The 20,484-nt window shown below is 39.7% G+C and overlaps 1 protein-coding gene across 1 annotated transcript in view; it reads right to left on the bottom strand.

The window, feature by feature from the left end:
• ARHGAP31 (Rho GTPase activating protein 31) overlaps window positions 1-20,484 on the bottom strand; it is a 150,202-nt gene that overhangs the window by 47,469 nt on the left and 82,249 nt on the right. Inside the window, exons 2-3 of the mRNA XM_006864156.1 lie at window positions 11,626-11,728; window positions 8,125-8,269 (exon numbers count right to left, since the gene is read on the bottom strand). Coding sequence (XP_006864218.1) covers window positions 8,125-8,269; window positions 11,626-11,728 — 248 coding nt within the window. The remainder of the gene's footprint in view (window positions 1-8,124; window positions 8,270-11,625; window positions 11,729-20,484) is intronic.

Below are 20,484 nucleotides of genomic sequence, written 5' to 3' on the forward strand. Positions count from 1 at the left end.
TTGGTAAGGTGGAGGGTCAGAGAAAAAGAGGAAGACCCCGAACGAGATGAATTGGCCAAGTGGCAGCATTGATGGACTCAAGCATGGCAACAGTAGTGAGTTTGGTCCAGATTGGGCAATGTTTCATTCTGCTGTGCATAAGGTGGCTATGGGTTGGTACCGACTCGATGGCACCTAACAACAACAACAACAACAACAACAACAGGGCAAAGTATTGAATGATGCAGAAAGCATCAAAAGAAAAGAAGATAGAAGGAATACAGAGTTACTGAAAAAAAGAAGTAGTCAATGTTAAACCATTTCAAGAGGTAGAATATGATCAAGTGCCAATGGTACTGAAGAAAGAAGTCCAAGGTGCATTGAAAGCATTTGCAAGGAGCAGGCACCACGAATTGATGGAATACAAATGATGTAGCACAGGAGGCACTCACTCATCTGTGCCAGCAAATTTGGAAATTTCTGGTTTGTTTTCTACAGACTTGTATTCCTCGTATCTGTATAATTTTTGTATTCTGCACAGACTCTTCTTTAAATACAGTAGAATAGACTTATCATGTAAATGAACTGAATAAGGCTAATTTCTTTTAACAGCTCATTCTATTGTATTTGGGAGTAGATAGGAATTCTTATCTAGAAACTAGGAAATATACTTTCTTTTTAAATCTTGTTTACAGTCTCAATGAAAGCCCATACTTTTTCTCTGCACTTCTGTTCCTTGACAGCACTAATCATCCTGTTCTCCCACGGCAGCAGAAAAATGCCAAGACAATGTTTTGTTAACTTGTCTTCAGATTTTAAAGAAATCTGACATTGTGTTTAATCAGTTTACTAACACTTAAAAATAAAATAGGAATGTTTTCAAAACAGCAATTGACTTCTACCATGTAAGGCCCAGTGAAGTTAACTCTCATTTAATAGATTTATTTGTAACCACAGTAATGAATTATGATTATATAAGCAAGTCATCTTCTGGGACATGCAAAGAGCTCTGTTACATTGTCACATAATCTTACAATGACTTACGTAAACCCACTTGCACAGCTAACGTGAAAAATAATCTGTGAATTGCAAGGGGGCAACAATTACCTGGTCAAGTGATTGGAAGAGATTCATCTTTGTGCCTGTTCGAAAGAGAAATGACCCAATGGAATGCAGAAATCATTAATATTGCACACTAGTAAAATCTTCCTAAAGATCATACAAAAGTGGCTGCAACCATATATTAACAGGGAACTTCCAGAGGTTCAAGCCAAATTCAGAAGATGATGTGGAGCAAGGGCTATCATAGCTAATTGTCAGATGGATCTTGGCTGAAAACAGAGAATACCAGAATGATGTTTACTTGTGCTTTATTGACTCTGCAAAGGTTTTTGACTATGTGGATCATGACATGCTATGGACAACACTGCAGAGAATAAGTGTTCCAAGAGGGCCAGAAGACTTAATTAGGACAGATAAAATGTGTACCAGGGTTGTATTCTCTCACCATACTTATTCAATCTGTATGCTGAGCAAATAATTTTAGAAGGAGGATTATATGAAGAAAAATGTGGCTTCAGGATTGGAGACTCATTAAAAAACTGCGATATGCAGATGATACAACCCTGTTTGCTGAAAGTGAAGAGGACTTAGAATACTTATTGATGAAGATCAAAGGCCACAGCCTCCAATATGGATAAATGTAAAGAAAACAAAAATCCACACCACTGGACCAATAAACAATATAAATGGAGAAAAGATTGAAATTGTCAAAGATTTCATCAACACTCAGGGAAGGAGGAGTCAAGAAATCAAACGACATACTGCACTAGGCAAATCTGCTGCACAAGACCTCTTTAAAGTGTTCAAGAACAAAGTTATCAGTTTGAGGACTAAGGTCTACCTGACCCTAGCCATGGCATTTTCAATAACCTCATATACATATAAAAGTTGGACAGTGAATAAGGAAGACCGTAGAAGAATTGATGCATTAGAGTTATGGTGTTGGAAGAAAATATTAAAAGTACCATGGGCTACCAAAAGACCAAACCAATCTATATTGGAAGAAGTACAGCCAGAATGCTTCTTGGAAGCCAGGAGGGCCTGACTTTGTCTCTCATACTTCAGACAAATTATCAGGAGGGCACAGTCCCTGTAGAAGGATATTATAATTTAAAAAGCGTAGGGTCGGAGTAAAAGAGAAGACCCCCCAAAGGTGGATTGGTGCAGTGACAACAGCTTTGGGCTCAAATGTAGCAAATATTGTGAGGTTGACCCAGGACTGGGCGGTGTTTCGTTGTTGTGCTATACCAACTTGATGGCACCTAACAACAATAACAACAATCTGGTTAATAATGAAATATTAAAAGATCTAGAGCGAATCTGTGAGAATTTGACAGATTCATTCTCTTCAAATTAGTATCAATGAAAACCAGCAAGTCTGGGCTCTGGGTTTCTCTGTTTACCCAGACTTGATCTGCAATGATCTGACATGAACAACAACATGCTGCTTTCCCTTCCAACTGCATCTCAGCTGCAGGATTTGTTTTTTATTTTTTGTATCAATTATTTTCATGTTATTTTTATTCTGTTTAACTATTGGGGACTGTTAACTAGATTTTTCAAAAGTAATTCTTGCATGTGATTAAACAATATATACATGATGCAAAGTATCCAAAAGAATATATAGAGGAAAGCTAGGCTTCCTTTGAACTCCAGACTCTCAATTTCTAAAGGTAATCATGTGTTCTTCCAGACAATCTTCATCGTTATACTTCTTTGTCACACACATGATCTAGTCCACCTTCCCTGACGCCCTCTCTCTCCCATCAGGTCCTCCTTGCTGGCTCCACAATGGTCACTGGCCTCCACATGTTCTCCAGGTAGGGCCTTTGCACCTGCTGTTTCTTCTCTGCTCTCCCTTGACCCAGATATTTGCACAATTTATTACCTCCTTTCATTCTTGTCTCTGTTCAGATATCAGCTCCCAGAGACCTCTAATTGTCCTACCTAAAATAGCAATTCCCGTCATTCTCTCCCCAATGCCCTGCCTTATTTTCTTTATAATGCTTGTCAGCAGCTCTGTGATCTATGTTTTATGCTTATCATCCACCCCCTCCATCAAATGTAAGTCTTACAATAGCAAGGATTTTATCTGTTTTGTTCACTATTAAATCCACCCTGAGATCTGCTTGGATGTAACTTGATTCCACCCCATCCTTAAAAGTTAACCGATTTTCCTAACATGGTTTGTTGTATTGCTCCTTCATTAGTTTAAGATGCTTTCTTTGTTTCCTGTTAAGACATTTAATATCTGACCCTGTTTCAGAGTTGTAATCTCTGTTGTAAGATAATGTGGCAGTTATAAGACAAAATTTTAATTCTTAACCTCTACTTATTAGTTGTATGACCCCAGGTAAGAGTCTCTTTGAGGTTTAATTTACTCATCTATAAAAAAGAGACACTAAAACCTACTTCACAGGGTTGGTTTGAGGGTTAAATGAAATAGCGTATTTAATGAATTCATATACTTTGTCAATAAATGGCATTTCAAAAAGTTCAAGGCAAAAATTCATTAAATTTTTTGTTTTTAATTCTATGTTTGCAATCACCTCCAGGCAACATCACTTATCCCACTTCCTCCCTGAACTTCTGGTTTCCATTCCACCTTCTTTCCCAACCATTCTGAATTTTAACCTTAGGTAAATGCTACCCTGTTGATCTTGAATAGTTGACCATTCCATGGTGTGTATATATCTCACTAACGTTGAGGTTCCCCCTCTATACTTAGCTACTTTGTGGCTGAAAATTGAGCCGTGGGGGTAAGTTCAGTTCCAGACCAGAAGGGTGACTGAAAGCCATAGTCTCAGATTCCGTCAGTCTCTTTCTAACTAGTGCTGGTAGTGGTGTGCCGTGGAGTCGGTTCTGACTCATAGCGACCTTATAAAGGGTTTCTGAGGCTGTAAATCTTTACGGGAGCAGAAAACATCATCTTTCTCCCACAGAACAGGCTGGTAGTTTAGAACTGCTGACTTTGAGGTTGGCAGCCCGACTCGTAACCACTACGCTACCAGAGCTCCTTTCTGACTAGTAAGCCTCATTTATATTTTTGAGTTTTGCTCCACACTTTCTCCTACTCTGTTCAGGATCTTCTTATGTGATCCCTTTCAGAGAAGCTATTAGTGGTAGCTGGGCACCATCAAAATTCTATTATCTCTTAATTCTATTTTTCCATGCGCTTTCTGAAACACCTTCGCAATTCACTGAGATCATTTTTCACTTTAGCTGTGCAAATGGGTTTAAGCAAGTTATTGTAAGATGGTGTAACGATGTAACAGAACTACTTCCATGTCCCGGAAGATAACTTGCTTATATAATCATAATTCATTACTGTGGTCACAAATAAGTCTATTAAATGATAATTTCTTCAACATAGTTAACTTCACTAGGCCTTATCTGTTGTGATTGTTATGTGCCATGGAGTTGGTTCCGACTCATAGCGACCCTGTACAGGGTTTCCTAGGCCTTATCTAGGTAGGAGTCAATTGCTGTCTCGAAAACATGCCTATTTTATTTTTAAGTGTTAGTAAACTGATTAAATACAATGTCAGATTTCTTTCAAATCTGAAGACAAGTTAACAAAATGTTGCCTTGGCATTTTTCTGCTGCCGTGGAAGAAGAGGTTGATTAGTGATGTCAGGGAATAGGAGTGCAGAGAAAAAGTATGGGCTTTCATTGAGACTCTAAACAAGATTTAAAAAGAAACTATATTTCTGAAATTTCTAGATAAGAATTCCTGTCTACTCCCAAATATAATAGGATGAGTTATTAGTTAAAAGAAATTAGCCTTATTCAGTTCATTCACACGATAAGTGTATTCTACCATATCTGAAGATGATTTCATCCAAGATACAAAAATTATACCGGTAAGAGGATTGCAAGTCTTTAGAAAATAAATAGTAAACTCTTATGCACAAATTAAAACAACAATAAGACATTATTTTTGATCGATTCAGATTGGCAAACATTTAGAAAACTGAAAAATATCCAGTGTTGAAGAAGTTATGTGGTAAAGAGCAATCCTAATTTCTGAGGGACAGTGTGACAATATGCAAACATATGAAAAGAAAGTTTTAATAAGCAAATTCACCGTGACAATGTTTCACTAATCAGACATGTATGTAAAGATGTATATACAAAAATGGTTACTATAATGTGGTTTATAAAAGCAAAGGCATGGGAAACAAAAAACTGAAATGTCCTGATACTTATGAAATAATGTTGTTGTTGTTGTTAAGTGCCGTCGAGTCAGTTCCGACCCACAGCAACCCTGTACAGGGTTTCCGAGGCTGTAAATATTATGGGAAAAGAAAGTCTCATCTTTCTCCCGTGGAGCGGCTGGTAGTTTCGAACTGCTGACCTTAAGGTTGGCAGCCCGATTCATAAACACTACGCTACCAGAGCTCCTTTTTTACTTGGTAAAAAATTAGAGTATACTGCATTTATTAACCTGGAAAGGTTCACTATAGAGTATTGAAGAATGAAAGTGAGGATAGAGATTGAGAGAGACAGATACATAAACATATACCATTGAGAGAGAATGAAAAAGCAAGTAAGACAAAACCTCTATGGTTAACAGCAGAGATATCTAAGGTGTGGGATTTCAGGAGATGTGAGCTTTCTCCTTTACACTTTTCTGTATTGCTTTAATTTTACAATAAAATTTTATTTTGATAGAGGAAGTGAAAAACATTATGGAGAGAATAAGAGACTGAAGAAAATGTTCATTGTAGTTGTTGTTGGTCTTTAAGGGGAGAGACAAAAGATTCCTTCCCCCACTGTCTTTTTGGAAAACCTTTAAAATGAGGAAATACTCATACATGGAAGTAGTGATAATAATCTGGTGCATCAACATATGGCCCACAGTCTTTCCTCTTGGTGCCTGGCTAAACTCTTCGGTAGTTTCTTGGCCAAGGACTGCCATTACTTATGACTTAGCCATTCAGACTAGAAGCTCCTTCACCTTCTGCCTTCGATTTCACCACCAAGAGCTTCATGCCATCTGGTGTATATTGGTTGCTCTTGTAGTCAGCATTTACGCCTACCTTTTTTGTGAGCTTTGGTCTATTTTTTCCCCCTCATTTGAAAATCAATATATCTTGAGTAGAGAAAATTTAGAATTTAAAAGTATAAAGAAGCAAGAAAAAATACTATAATCCCATCATTGCAGTCAAAGACTACTAGTCTTTTGGACATCATTCTTGTTTAATACACAATTGTAATTTGTTGTTTTCCCAGTTATCATTATTAGTGTTTCACTGTATCACTGAAAATTCTTAAGTATACTTTTTAATAGCTCATACCTGATTTTTTGAAAAACGTACTGTTCATTTATTCCTGTATCAGTTCAATTCAAAATAAATTTACTAGAAGAGTCATGGGAAAGACTCCTTCCCATGTCTAGACTCTCGAGATCTGGTCTTTGCCATCAATATGACCCCTCTGTAATCTCTATTTCAAATATCCCCCTCTGACCACCCCACTTCAGCACTCAATTGTTCTTACTGGGATGAATAATCTGTTCATCTCCTTTTTTATGTTTACTCACTTGCCTTATGCAGACTAGTTTCCTTTCTTATTCGATAGGGACAGGCAACTTAGACAACTGGCTACCTAAAATGGGGTGGGGGGGCTATGAAGGCACAAAGTGGCTGGCTTACAAGTTTTCAAGAAGGAGGTTAGTTTCAGAGTGTGCAGAGGAAGGTAGAATCCCCATTGAATAGTTTTCATCTTGTCTAGATGCATCTGGTGAAAGGAGATGGGGATAGGATTCTTTTGAGTCAATAGTAATTGTTATCATGACTAATTGCAATTGTCACAACTAAAAGGTAGAAGTTTTGTAATAAAAAGGGGAGAGTAGTTAATCTTATAGTACAGGAACAGAGAACCCTAGTACCATTAAGGGAGAAGAGCATGAGCGGAACGTGGGACCCAATCCAGAGAAGCAGTGACATCAGAGATGGAGGCAGAAATGACAACATGGAGAGCTAGAGCAGGTGAAGACTCTAGACTCATGGAAAGGGAAAGTTTGTGTGCTGGCAGTCAGGAGGCAGGCTTGCAGAACGTGCCCTTGGGTTGTTTAAATGATTATATATTCCTGAGTGTTTTTGTGTACATAAATAAACAAACAAACAAACTGAAGGAATAGAAGCAAATACTGTTGACTGGTGATGCATGGAGGAGATTGTAATCATTGCAATGAAATGAAATACACTAGGATGAGTGCAAAACTGATGTTCTCCCATGTAAATTATCACTCAATTCACAATAAAAGCTTTAAAAACAACAACAAACTACCTCTCCACCTACTCTGCACCTCTGAATATTCAAACCCTATTTTTAATGACATCTCTACAAATCTTTTAGAATTATTTAAAAGTATACCCGTAAAGGAAAAGTATTCTCCTTTCTACTTTTCCTATGGTGATTACACAGTTGTTTATGTGGGTGTTCTGTTCTTGCCCATTCATCTACCTCATCAACCCAACTGACCACCCCAACCGACCCAGTGACTTCACCATCCACACTCACTGGCCTATGCTGTACTTCCTCATGGTTGTTTTTTCTGGATTTCTTTTCTCTTCCCAGTATTTTTGACTTCATTCTTGACTTCGGATTATTTCCTCTTCCTTCTCTACCCATTTACTTCCTTCCTCAAGCTCCCCCATCTCACCCTACCCCCAAACTCAGACAGGGCAGCCTGATAAAAATGAACTAGCAGTGGGCATATCATATGGAGTCTTAGCTTCCTGTCCTGTCTCTGTTGTATGACCTTGGGCCAGTCACTTTATTTCTCTGGTTGGTTCTCCCTCTCCTCTCTATACAATGAGGCACCTTTGGTTAAATAAACACAAAGATAATTTAACCCAGCTCCTAAAACAAGCACATATGATTCTGGAAATTCAAGAACGAAAAAATTGAGTAAGCAAACCCAACTTTCCTCACCATACTACCCTACTCTCATCAACATGCTAAGATAATGTCAACCATCTGGTAAGTATTATTATTGTTATTTTAGTGCTGAAACTTTCTTTGGCCTGTCCATGTGTCCCACCCAGTAACCGTAACAGAAATCCAAACACTCACCGTGAATTTCTCGTAGAGCTCATAAGTCAGGAGGGGGTTGGGAAGCTCCCTAAAGTAGAGTTTGCAGAGTGAGCCCACACAGTGGATGTCCTGGAGGTATACTTCCCTTGTCAGATCTGGACATTGATCTGAGCCAAACTCCTGCCTGAAACAACATAGACAAAGACATAACAATCCCAGGGAACATGTGTTCCATGTCCGCAACCGCATGTTTGCTTAGGGGTAAAAAAGACCCTAAAATGCTGATCTGATTATATTTTGACCTTGATTCGAAATGACCTTCCACTCCAAGTCCAAGGAGGCTAGATGGAAAGGAATCCATTTCAGTCCTGGACCTTACCCGAAAATACTGCAATGGTTAGAAAAACATAATGCTCATTTACAAATGAATTTCCCACGGCATTCTGTCTCAGTTATGAACAGTGGGGAAATATGAGAACCATTTGTCAAACAAGCCTATTGCGATTTCAGTTTTTCCAAAATATTGTTTGAAATGCGTCTCCGTTTCTTAGAACAGAAACCAAGACCAGGGCGGGTCAGGTTGTTACCATTTATATCCATATATTCATGTTTTAAGGAGCCCTGGTAGCATAGTGGATTACAAGTTGGACTGCTAACCGTAAGGTCAGTAGTTCGAATCTACCAGTCACTCCATAGGAGAAAGATGAGGCTTTCTGCTGTAAAGATTTACAGTCTTGGAAACCCAATATGGAGCCAATATGCATCAGAACCAGCTCAGTGGCACATCAGCACCACCGCCATTCATGTTTTATGAGGAGACTGAAACCCAAACCTTGAAAAATTTATCAAATATCTCTTTGATGTTGAGTAGAACTCCCATAGGGTAGATAAGCTTATGCATATCTTCCTAAATATAGTGGTTAAGAGTCAGGCTGCTAACCCCAAGTTCAGTTGTTGGGGTTAGTAGCTGTTCCACAGGAGAAAGATGAGGCTTTCTCTCCCGTAAAGATCTATAGCCTCAGAAACTACACAGGGTCATTCTAAGTCTGAACCGACTCCACGGCACACCACCGCCACCATCAAACAATCTATAGTGGGGTATTTGGGGACATCATCAGGTTCTAGGCCTTGTGTGACCTATGGAGGAAATATTTCCTCACAAGGTTACATGAATACACAACCTCATATCATGTATACTTAACCCATTGCCATTGATTCTGACTTATGGGGACCCTATGTGAGTATAGAGTAGAACTGTACTCCATAGGGTTTTCAGTGGCTAGTTTTTCAAACAACATTATATCAACAAGTCTTTCTTTTGAGGTGTCTCAGGGTGGACTTGAATCTGAAATCTTTCTGTTAGTATTGCAGCATGTGAATCATTTGCTCCACTCAGGGACTCCAATATATACTTGAAAGTTAAAAATCTATTTTAGAAACGGCATAAATGAGCTTTAATATGAAGAAGAGAAGTCAGATTCCTGAAGACTAGACACCTGCTCAGCCAAGTAGTGACAAAGTCATTGGGACTCTCAGAGCAGCATTTGCAAAAGTGTTCACTGCCCATTCTCCTGTTGTCTATTTTCAGGGTAGGAAATCCCTAATGGGGATTTCAGGAAAAGCCTGAAAGCAACTGGGGTCTTAAAAAGAGAAATCATGAAATGGCCCAATAAATTCCTAGGTATGTATTTTGATTTTCAAAAGATCAGAACAAGAACAATCTGAAGTTTACTCATTTAGACAAAATTTTCCTTTGTCAAAGCTCAGACCAGGTTCTTAAATAAAAACTGGTCTTCCATGATACCAACTAGAGTAAATCATTAAAAAGTATTTGCTGTTGAAACTTTTTAAAATGTCACACTAGTAAATTGGTGAAAATTACTCAAGCACATAGATTCATTCAAGACTATGACAGCAAGAAACCTTTTTGTTGCTGTTGTTTACAATCATCACTTCTCTTCTTTTAGTAAAAAAAGACATTTTAATTCTTTGGTATAATTACAATTAAGATGTTGAGGGGAGGGGAAGAAAACCAAATGGGAGAAAGACAAAAACAAAATTACCTGTACCATTTATTCAACTTTAATTATTATCCTTGTAAGGAGTGCTGGTAGTGCAGTAGGATAAGCGCTGGATGCTAACTGCAAGGTTGTCAGTTCAAACCCACCAGCTGCTCCTCGGGAGAATGATGGCATTGTAGAATAATATACTGGACTGAAAGGTCTGTTTGAACCACAAGGTCGATGGCTCAAACTTAACTGCCGCTCTTTGGAAACCCTATACAGGGTTGCTACGAGTCAGAAGCGACTCAATGGCACTTAACAGCAATAACAACAAAGATTTCTAGCCTCAGAAATCCTATACAGTGGTCTCTATATGCCAGTGGAGGGTATTAACCTTGTAACAAGAGTACTTTTAGTTTTTTCAAAGTCCACATTTATAACTAAAGAAATATAATAAGTGTACGAAACTAGCTCTTATTAAAATATGACCTTTTTTGTGTTAAAGGTTAGCATTCAAAATACATTAACTTATTTTTATGTATTTTATATTTTAGTGATAAAAAGTTTACACACACACATATATTATACTATGTGTATGTTTTATATACAAATACACACATACACACAAATAGTTTTCTGTCCTCCTAATTGACTCCTGGTGTGGCACTGTAGGATATGCAATGGACTTCTAACAATGACGCTGGTGGTTCAAATCCACCAACCACTCCTTGGAAACCCTCTACAGTGTCATGAAGCGTCAGAATTGACTCTATGGCACTTAACAACAAGGATAATTGAATGTAATATAATTTTTCCCAAATGTTTACTATAAATCCATAGACTTAAAAATGGTTCATCTATCATCAATTTTGGGGAGAAAGATGGGGCAATCTGCTTCCATAAAGGTTTACGGGCTTGGAAACCCTCTGGGGCAATTCTACTTTGTCCTCTCAGGTGACTTTGAGTTAGCCATGGGTTTGGGTTTTTTCCTTGGATTAGTACTTTAAAAAACATCAGCTTCAATTAGGGAAATGCATAATCATGCAGACTTCTGATGTCTCAACCAGATGAAACATCAGCTGGTAAGTTTGTGCCAACCAAAAAACCCACATTGGTGTCCCAGTACTGAACAGTATGTAATGGAAACCACATCTATCTAAGCTTTGGGTAGGCGGGTGAATGATAAGTAAATCAAGTTTTTCTAACTTGTAATTTAAATCATTTGAGTTCTCAAGATCAAATTCACCTATGAAGGAGAAATCTGGTGTAAAACCCAAGAAAAAAAAGAAAAAGAGAGAGAGAGAGATTAAAAGCCCTTGGGAACTTTTGTTGGAAAGAATGACATCAAACTGGAGAATTTCCTGATTAGATTAAGCATAGTCAGACATCTGAAACAATTCATATCTGATTTTCTGCCCTGCCACCCTTCCCTCAGTTCCTTCAGGCTTTCAAACTCCTAGTACTTAAGGGCAGAGGTATGGATTGAAGGACCGTGGGTGAATTCTTTCAAGGGTACCCTTTCAGCCTTTCAGCTTACCTTAGCCGCTGTATGTTTGAGGTGACTCCTGAAAGCCGGTAGATTCCATCCACAATGCCGTGAGTCTGTATAAATTCTGCACAGCTCTTCAGTACATATGGAACTGTATAAAGGAAAAAGGGATAGAAACAAACAATAAACTATTGGATGGAAATCTGACTGTCTTTTATAGATATACTTTTTTTTCTAAGCTTTTATTGTGAATTGAGTGCAAGTTTACAGGGCAGATCATCAGTTTTACATTCAACGAATCATATTCTTTGTTTCATTACAATGATTATAATCCCCTCCATGTACCATAAGATATATTTAAAAAAAATCCCGGTCACTTCAAAAAGGAATAAATATAAAACTTTAAAGAGTTACAAGTGGAAATAATTACTTAAAAATAGTAGATGATATTATTTTTGAATTTTAAAAAAATCATAAAGACTTGTAAAAGTCTAAAAAAAAAAAAAATTGCTGGGTTTTCTTTTTTGAGAATTTAAAAAATACTCAGAAACTTAGAATTTGAAATCAGTAGTTGACTGGAAATTCCACAACTCAATTTCCTCATTTCACTGGTTTAATGTGGTATCCTGACTAGTAGCAGCAGGAGGAACTTGATGGAAATGCAAATCCTCAGGCCCCATCCACTCCAGAACTACTGAGTCACAAACTCTGGGCCCCTGCAAGTCTTCCAGGGGACTCTAATGCACACTCAACACACAGAACCACAGCCTCATTCAACACATGAAGAAATGACCCAGTGTCAAATTTACTTAACTCACTCAACATTACTTGTTGTCTTGAAGAATAGTATGTGGAAAAATGCTTACAATACAGTTGGTGGTATCGGTTACATGCCATGGAGTTGGTTCCAACTCACAGAGACCCTGTATGGGGTTTTTGAAGCTATAATCCTTTATGGGTACAGAAAGCCTCATCTTTCTCCCACAGAACAGCTGGTAGTTTTGAACTGCTGACCTTGAGGTTAGCAGCCTGACTGGTAACCACTATGCTACCAGAGTTAGGTAAAAGTAAAACAAGACTTTATAAATCTAGCTATGTAAAAACAAAAATACAGAGGTAAAAAGACTAGGAAAAAATCTGCCAGAATGTTAAAAGTGGCTGCCTCTGGTTCGACGGAGTGGGGTGGGGTGGGAGGTGGGTGCAGGAGGGGGTGGGGGTTCAATACATTTTGTTCTGCTGATTTATATTTTTCTGTATGCCATAAAATTTACACTACTAACCTGTATTTGTTTTATAATAATAGAAAAATTACATCTATACCTGCATCCGATGACTTAAAAAAAGAGAGAGAGAATGAGAACAGTCGGTAGATCACTATCCTGGTCTTTAAGTGAATGATTACAATGAAAACGTGGATGACATGGGCTTGAAATCTACTTATTTTTCCACACAGTAGCCAGGGACAAAGAAATGTGGACAAAGAGATTTCAACAGTTGTGTCCATAACAAAACCTACCATTACTCAAAAAGAGAAACAGTCACTCCCTACCAAAAGGGTTAAGCATACCACTTATTATGATTTGATTAGCCACACACAAAAGACTGAATTCCTGCCACTCCAGAGGGTCAGTGCCCATAAGGTAGAAGGGTTTGTCTACACTGTCTTCTCCTCAGGACTAACCCTGAATAGTGGCTCAGCTAGCTTGGTGGCTCAGAATGGCAGCCACAGGTCTTCGGGATGGTATGGAGAGTAGCAAGTGTGACTCTGGTCCCTGGGCCTCTCCTTGTGAGACTGCTATGAGTGGTTTGGTATGGAACTCAAACCTCAAGTGATAAAGTGTTTAGCAGCTCGCTGGAGCATAGAGGTCATGAACTAACTGCTTGGGTTTAGCACTGTGGTCACATCCCCCAAAACACAACTGATGCATTCAAGCCTTAAATTATATTAATGTCAATCCATTAATACTTGTGCACATGATCACACCTATCCACAATTACAAGTTGGAATGGACCTTTATATAACCTAACAACAATTCAGGCTCAATATGCTACTTGAATTCAATTACTAAATACTGTAATTCTAACTACTCTCTGGGCCCCTCCAACTATTAACTGTAATTATGCTATTGTTGTTGGTAAGTGCTGTCAAGTTGGTTCCGACCCATAGCATCCCTGTTTAGGGTTTCCAAGGAGCGACTGGTGAGCTTGAACCACTGACCTTGCAGTTCAAACTGACCTTGCAATCCAGCACATTAACCCACAGTGCCACACCAGCTACTCAATAAAGTTTGTCATACTTGAAGTTTTTCACCCATCTTTCACTAGGGGCTGTTTGCCCCTAGAACCATTGCCTTCCACGACACATCCATATGTTGCTCCTGTCCTCCATGACTGGAACTGGGGAGAATCTTCTCAGTTACCCCAGCTAGGTAGAAAGCAGATCATGGACTTGGGACTTGGAAATGTTGAGACAAGAGACCACGGGGGTGGAACCACTTCCTATGAGTGAATACAGCGTGGGAGCCGGGTGTGGCCATGAGGGGTAGTGTGGGACTGGGCAGGGTTCCAGAGCTTCTGCTGAGCTTCAACCAGAAGAGTTGTACTTTGGTCTGTTTTATAAAACAGGGTTCTTAGTAAGATGTTGTCTCCTGCCCCTACTCCTTAAAACAAAACAAAACAAAATACAAAGCGTTTGAGTGCTTACAACATCGTTTTTAAAGAATCACTGCTATGTACAGTAATGGTGATTGTGTATTTCACCACCACACGAAGCAGTGGTCCTGTAATCTGCCACATGTGTTCAGTAGTTGAGAGCTCAGGTTTGCATGCCAAAATGCCATTGTAAAACATAATGGTTCTCAAAAAACGTAATGGCTCTCTTGCTCAGTTTCCAAATGTGTAAAATAAGGATAACAGTGACAATTACCTCATAGCTAGAAATGAAATAATTAATCCCAGTAAACATGTAGCACAGACCCTAGCATATAATTTTTTAACAGTTTATTTTTATTTCTATCTTTAGCTATCCATGGTGATTGTTGTGGCTCTGTAGGATAAACACTGGGCTGTGAACCACAGTGTTGGCAGTTTGAGCCCACCAGTCGCTCTGAGGGAGAAAGAGGAGATTTTCTGCTTCCACAAAGATTTACAACCTTGGGAACCCTATACAGGGTCACCATGAGTCGGAACCAACTCAAGGATGCTTAACAACAACGACGATGACAACAATAGCTTTCCGTGATGTAGATTCATCATTTGTTTAGATGTAATTCTGATGAAATAGAGCTTACTTTCTTGCACCCAATGGACGTTTGCCATAGAGTTGACTAACTTCATACTAATCAAAACCCATCTCAATTCCTTAGAATGGTCTTCGTGCTTTCTTTTGGTTACTATTTGAGAGAAAATTTTTCCCTATGGGGTCTTTTTTTCTGATCATCTAGGTTTATCTTTATACCAGAAAGACAGTAGGATCCAATGGTATAGGGACTGTGAGTTGGCCATTGAAGAGCTACGCTTGGCCCTTAGGGTGTTCTGCACTATGAGCTACACTGCAGCATTGGCTCTTGTGGGTTTAAGAGCTCTGAGCTATTTAAAAAAATCTTTTTTAAAAAAGCTCTGACTTGAAAGATTTCCATAAGGAATAATCCACCAAGCAAGAAGGTCTCCAACCTATCCTAGAGCTGCTCTCAGCTGTGGACTTCCCAGTACAGTTTTAGCTAGCACTCAGGCTATATTAGTTTTGATGGTGATTGTGTGCCACCAGATTGGTTCCAACTCATAGTGACCCTGTATAGGGTTTCTGAGACTGCAAGTATTTATGAGAACAGGTGTGGAAAACACATTCCCTGATGGAACCTCTGCCATGAGTTGACACTGGTCTTCATACAGAGGTTCTAGAATCCCTTGTCCACAGCTCTGTTTAAACAGGAGACAACATTAAAACAACCCAAGGGAATAGCCCATGTTCCCATCCCTGAGGAATGCTTGTTGTTAAGTGCCATTGAGTCAGTTCTGAGTCATAGCAACCCTCATAGTAAGTATAGGGTTTCCAAGGAGCGGCTGGTTGACTTTGAACTACCGACTCTGTGGTTCAAAGCAACCTTGTGGTCTAAGACTCCTGAGGAATGCTAGCCTTCCTAGAGTCTCATCTTGGCAAAGGTTGGAAGGTATAGGAATTGCATAACATGGTCAGTAAATGGGGAAGGCTTCATGTAATCTCTGTGTAATGATCTCTCTCGAGAGTAATGGTTTTCAGACTGTGGCTCCCAGTCCAGGATTGCAGGGCAGCATTCCTTCAGTGAGTCTGATGAACCCCGAGGCTGAGAACCACCAGTCTAGACCACCAGAGCTTCTCACACTTTACTGTGCATACAAATCACCTGGGGATCTAGTTCACACGCAGATTCCATCTAGTCTGGGGTGAGGGTGTCAAACATTTTCATTTCTAGCAAATTCCCAGGGGGATACTGATACTGTCACGTTGCAATCACACTTTGAGTAGCAAGGGTCTAAAGATAGTCCAGGAGGGTAGAGCTGGGGTGGTTACTAAGTGTTTAGTTTCAAAGTTTCAGAATTCTTTAGACTATTGTCCCTGAGGTCCACTCAACCAGATTGGAGACACCCTAGAATTTCTGGACAGGGTAGAAGTTAGATACACAACAGCTGAGTAGCTGGAGTTGAAAAGAAAGCTCCCATTGTCCATTTAGGCATGGGAAGAAGTGATGCTGGAGGCTGGAGTCACAGAACTAGTTCTGTGGGATTTATCCTTTGTCTTCTCTGTCAGAGGTACACACAGTCTCCGATTATGATATAATGTTATAACTTAGTTGAACAGTTTCACAGATGGTTCTCCAACCCCATCCCACCCTCCTTTTTTTAGTTTGTTTTATTTTTCCTCAATCAGCAATCTTACATGTTACATTTTAATCTGGGCACAAAGTAAATCCTGAAGTTGTATCTGATTGAAAAAATAAAGTTGCCTTTGATTTATACTTTACAATTTGGAAAACATTTAAAAAAAAATCCACTGTCTCATTTGATCCAACCTGGTACAACTAAGGTATTTTACACTTATAAAGAGTAGGGGAAACTTCTTTTCTTAATTCCAAACAAACCTCTTCTAGAATGTAGTGCATAAAAGGTCAGCAACCAAATCATTCCTCAGAAATCCCTCTCCGTTCTAAATTAATAAATCAGCTATGCTGCCTCAGTTTCCTATGTGATAGGGACCTGACCAGATCTGGAGATAGTTTGGAACAAACACAATTTGGTTTGGTCAATTGTGTGGTAATGACGGCCACATTCTTTCACAGTGCATTGGGAAATATGGCACACCGCCTTTCCCGGGCTGGAGTTTGTTAGGGTCTTCTATTAGTTGGATTTATCTTCTTTCGGGGTCCTTCGCTCCTGACTGTCTGGTGGTATAGCCATACAATTGAATACTACGCAGCAATAACAAGGAATGAGCTATTGATAAGTTACATGAGTGATTCTCAATGACGTTATGTTGCATGATAGAAGCCACACAAGAGAATTATGTCATATCATTCCATTTATATAAAACTCTACAAAATGCGAACTCATCTGTAGTTAGTGAAAGCAAGGAAGAGGCAGTAAGGAAGGATTACAAAGAAGACCGAGGAAACTTTTGGGTGTAGTGAATATGTTCATCATATTCTTGACTGAGGTCACGGAAAGGTGAGAAAGGCCTTGTGGGAGAAGAATTGATAGTTGTTGGGGAGAATGAAAGTGAGGGAGACCAGCTACTGCACAGGGAAGAAACTGTGAGATTTTTGTTTTTGCTGTGTACATGGGAGAGAGCAGTCCTGTTTTCAAAATTTTTCCAAAGATTCCGCAAAGACTTAGATTGTTATGCGCCATCAAGTCAATTCCGACCATTAGGACATGTGTCAAAGTAGTAGTTTTCTACACGTTAATATGGCTCCCTCCATACGACATGCACTGGACTGAGAAATCCCAACTTTCACGGTTTGAGCCCACCTGCCAGTCCGTGGGGGAAAGATGAGGCTTTCTGCTCCCGCAAAGATTTGAGGCCTTGGAAACCCTATATAGGGTCACTGTGAGTCAGAACTGACTCGATGTTACTAACAACAACAACAATGATTTTTATAAGAGAAGACCTGGTACCACAGTGTTTAAGCACCTGGATGCTGACCGAAAGGCACAAGCTTTGAATCACCAGTTACTTACTCTGTAGGAAAAAGATGTGTCAGTCTGCTTTCATAAAGATTGCAGCCTTGGAAACCCTATGGGGCAGTTCTGCTCTGACTTAGAGGGTCACTGTGAGTTGGAATCGACTCCACAGCATTGGGGTTTGGTTTTTTCATCTTTACAGGGACAGATCTTTTTAAGCTGGAGTTGCCGGTAGGTTTGAACCATCAACAATTCAGGTTAGCAGCTGGGTACTTAACCATTGAGCTACCAGGGCTCTTCAAAGATGGAAATTATCTTTCCATTATTCTTAGTTGTCAGCAAAGAATGTCATACGCATTTCCCCTGAGGAATCTAAGAACTGTCAAACAGGCCCTGTAACTTCTCTCGCCCTCTCTGCTAGCCTTTGCTCTTTATTTTTGTCTCATCTCTTCCCTGTCCCTCTTCAACCTAGGTAGTGCAAGTGATGAGCTAACCTAAAGGCTGGATACTGGAACCACTTAGATACTCCAGGGAAGAAAGGCCTAGCATTCTGTAAGGATCGCAGCCAAGAAAACCCAACAGAACAGTTTTATTCTGTACTACATGAAGTCCGTTCATTGTGAAACAGAATCAACTTTATGGCAAAGGGCTGTTTTTTTGTTTTCTACTCCTTCAGCTTTGTTCCTTCAAGTTTTTTGAGGGGTGGGGTGAGCAGGAGGAGTACAGCAAATACAAGGGGGCTTCAAACACTTTGTGAAAAATTCCATTTTAATTCAATTTCCCCACAAAATTGTAAAGCCCCCTCATAGACTGCCTTCTAATTCTTTAAGAAAAAAAATTCTTAAAAAAAAATATGTTGGGGTTTTGACCGTCCTTCCTGAAGAAGAGTGTTTTTGTTTTTTTTTTAAAGCTATGATAATTATTGAAGGCGCTCTGGTAGCGTAGTGGTAACGAATCGGGCTGTGAACCGCAAGGTCGGCAGTTCGAAACTACCAGCTGTTCCACGGGAGAAAGATGAGGCTTTCTACTCCCGTAAATATTTACAGCCTCGGAAACCCTGTACAGGGTCGCTATGAGTCGGAACCAACTCCATGGCACATAACAACAACAACATTATCATTGAGCTATTGTTGTTGTTGTTAGGTGCCATTGAGTTGGTACCAACTTATAGCGACCCTATGCACAGCAGAACGAAACACTGCCTGATCCTTGGCCAACCTCACTACTGTTGCCACGTTTGAGTCCATTGATGCTGCCACTTAGTCGATCCATCTCATTAGGAGTTTCCCTCTTTTTCCCAGACCCTTTACCTTACCAAACATGATATCCTTCTCCAGCGACTGGTCCCTCCTGACAACATGTCCCAAGTATGAGAGACGTATGTGCTATAACATTTACCCCTTTAGAGTGTACAGGCCAGTGGTTTTTTCAGTCTAGTTACAGAGCTGTGAAACCATCATCACTATCGAATTCCAGAGCATTCTCATCACCTCAAAAAGAAACCTGTACCCACTGGCAATCACTTTTTCAGTCCTCTTGCCCCCATTATTGTTCTTGTGAGGTGCCACTGAGGTGATTCCCGTTCATAGCCACTCCATGCGACAAAGTAGAACTGTCACGTTGCCATCTAGTTGATTCTGATTCATAGTGACCTTAGGTTGCTGTTAAGTGCCTCCAAGTCATTTCCAACTCACAGCCACCCTGCATAGGGTTTCCAAGGCTTTTAAGTCTTTGTGGGAGTAGAGAGCCTCATCTTTCTCCCTTGGAGTGGCTAGCAGGCTTAAACCGCAGACCTTATGGTTTGCAGTCCAGTTCTTAGCAGACATAAAAACTCAATTGTGCTACAAAGACAACGTTTCACATCCTACTTTGGTGAATAGTGACTGGGGTCTTAAAAGCTCATAAGGAGACATCTAAGGTGAAGCCTTGGAAATCCTACAGAGTGGTTCTACTCTGTCTTATAGGTTCGCTGTGAGTTGGAATCACCTCCACAGCGGTGGGTTTTGGTTTTTAAATCTTTACTGTTTTTACTCTGTCCAGAACAAAGAAGAGCGATGAGAACTGAAGAAGCTTGGAGACAATTAGTCCAATAGACCCTGAGACAAGAAGAACTACATGGAGCCCAGCTCCCACTACCAATTGCTCTGAAAGGGTGCATACTAGAAGGTCCAGGATAGAGTGGGAGGGAAATGTGGAACAAAATTCAAAATCAGAAAAAGATCAGGCTTACTTGTTAGATAGAGACTGATAGAACCTTGAGACGATGGCCCTTAGTCACCTTTCAGGTCTGGAACTGAACTCACCCCAACTTTCAGCCGATAGCTATAAATATTGATGAGGAGAACAACACTGCTCACCATGGAATGATCAAGTATTCGACATGAAAAGGGCTGCAGTTTACCTAAGGACAGAGTCCAGAAGGGCATGGAAAGAAAGAAGGATAGAAACAAGAAACACAGGGAGGAAGTGGGATTGCAATTAGGATGAAAGGAAGTATATGATTTGTTGAATGTAAAACTGATGATCTGCTCTGTAAACCTTCACTTAACTCACAATAAAAAGTTAACAACAAAAACAATATGATTTTCTAGGTATGTAAGTTTTTATGGAATAAGTCCTGATAGCACAGTGGGTTAAGCATTGGGCTGCTAACTGAAAATCTGACTGTTGCTGTTAAGTGTTATCGAGTCGGTTCGGACTCATAGCAACCTTGTGTAGGGTTTCTGAGGGACAGATGGGTTTGAACTGCTG

Source organism: Chrysochloris asiatica, unplaced genomic scaffold (assembly GCF_000296735.1).
Source record: "Chrysochloris asiatica unplaced genomic scaffold, ChrAsi1.0 scaffold00061, whole genome shotgun sequence".
Taxonomy (NCBI): domain Eukaryota; kingdom Metazoa; phylum Chordata; class Mammalia; order Afrosoricida; family Chrysochloridae; genus Chrysochloris; species Chrysochloris asiatica.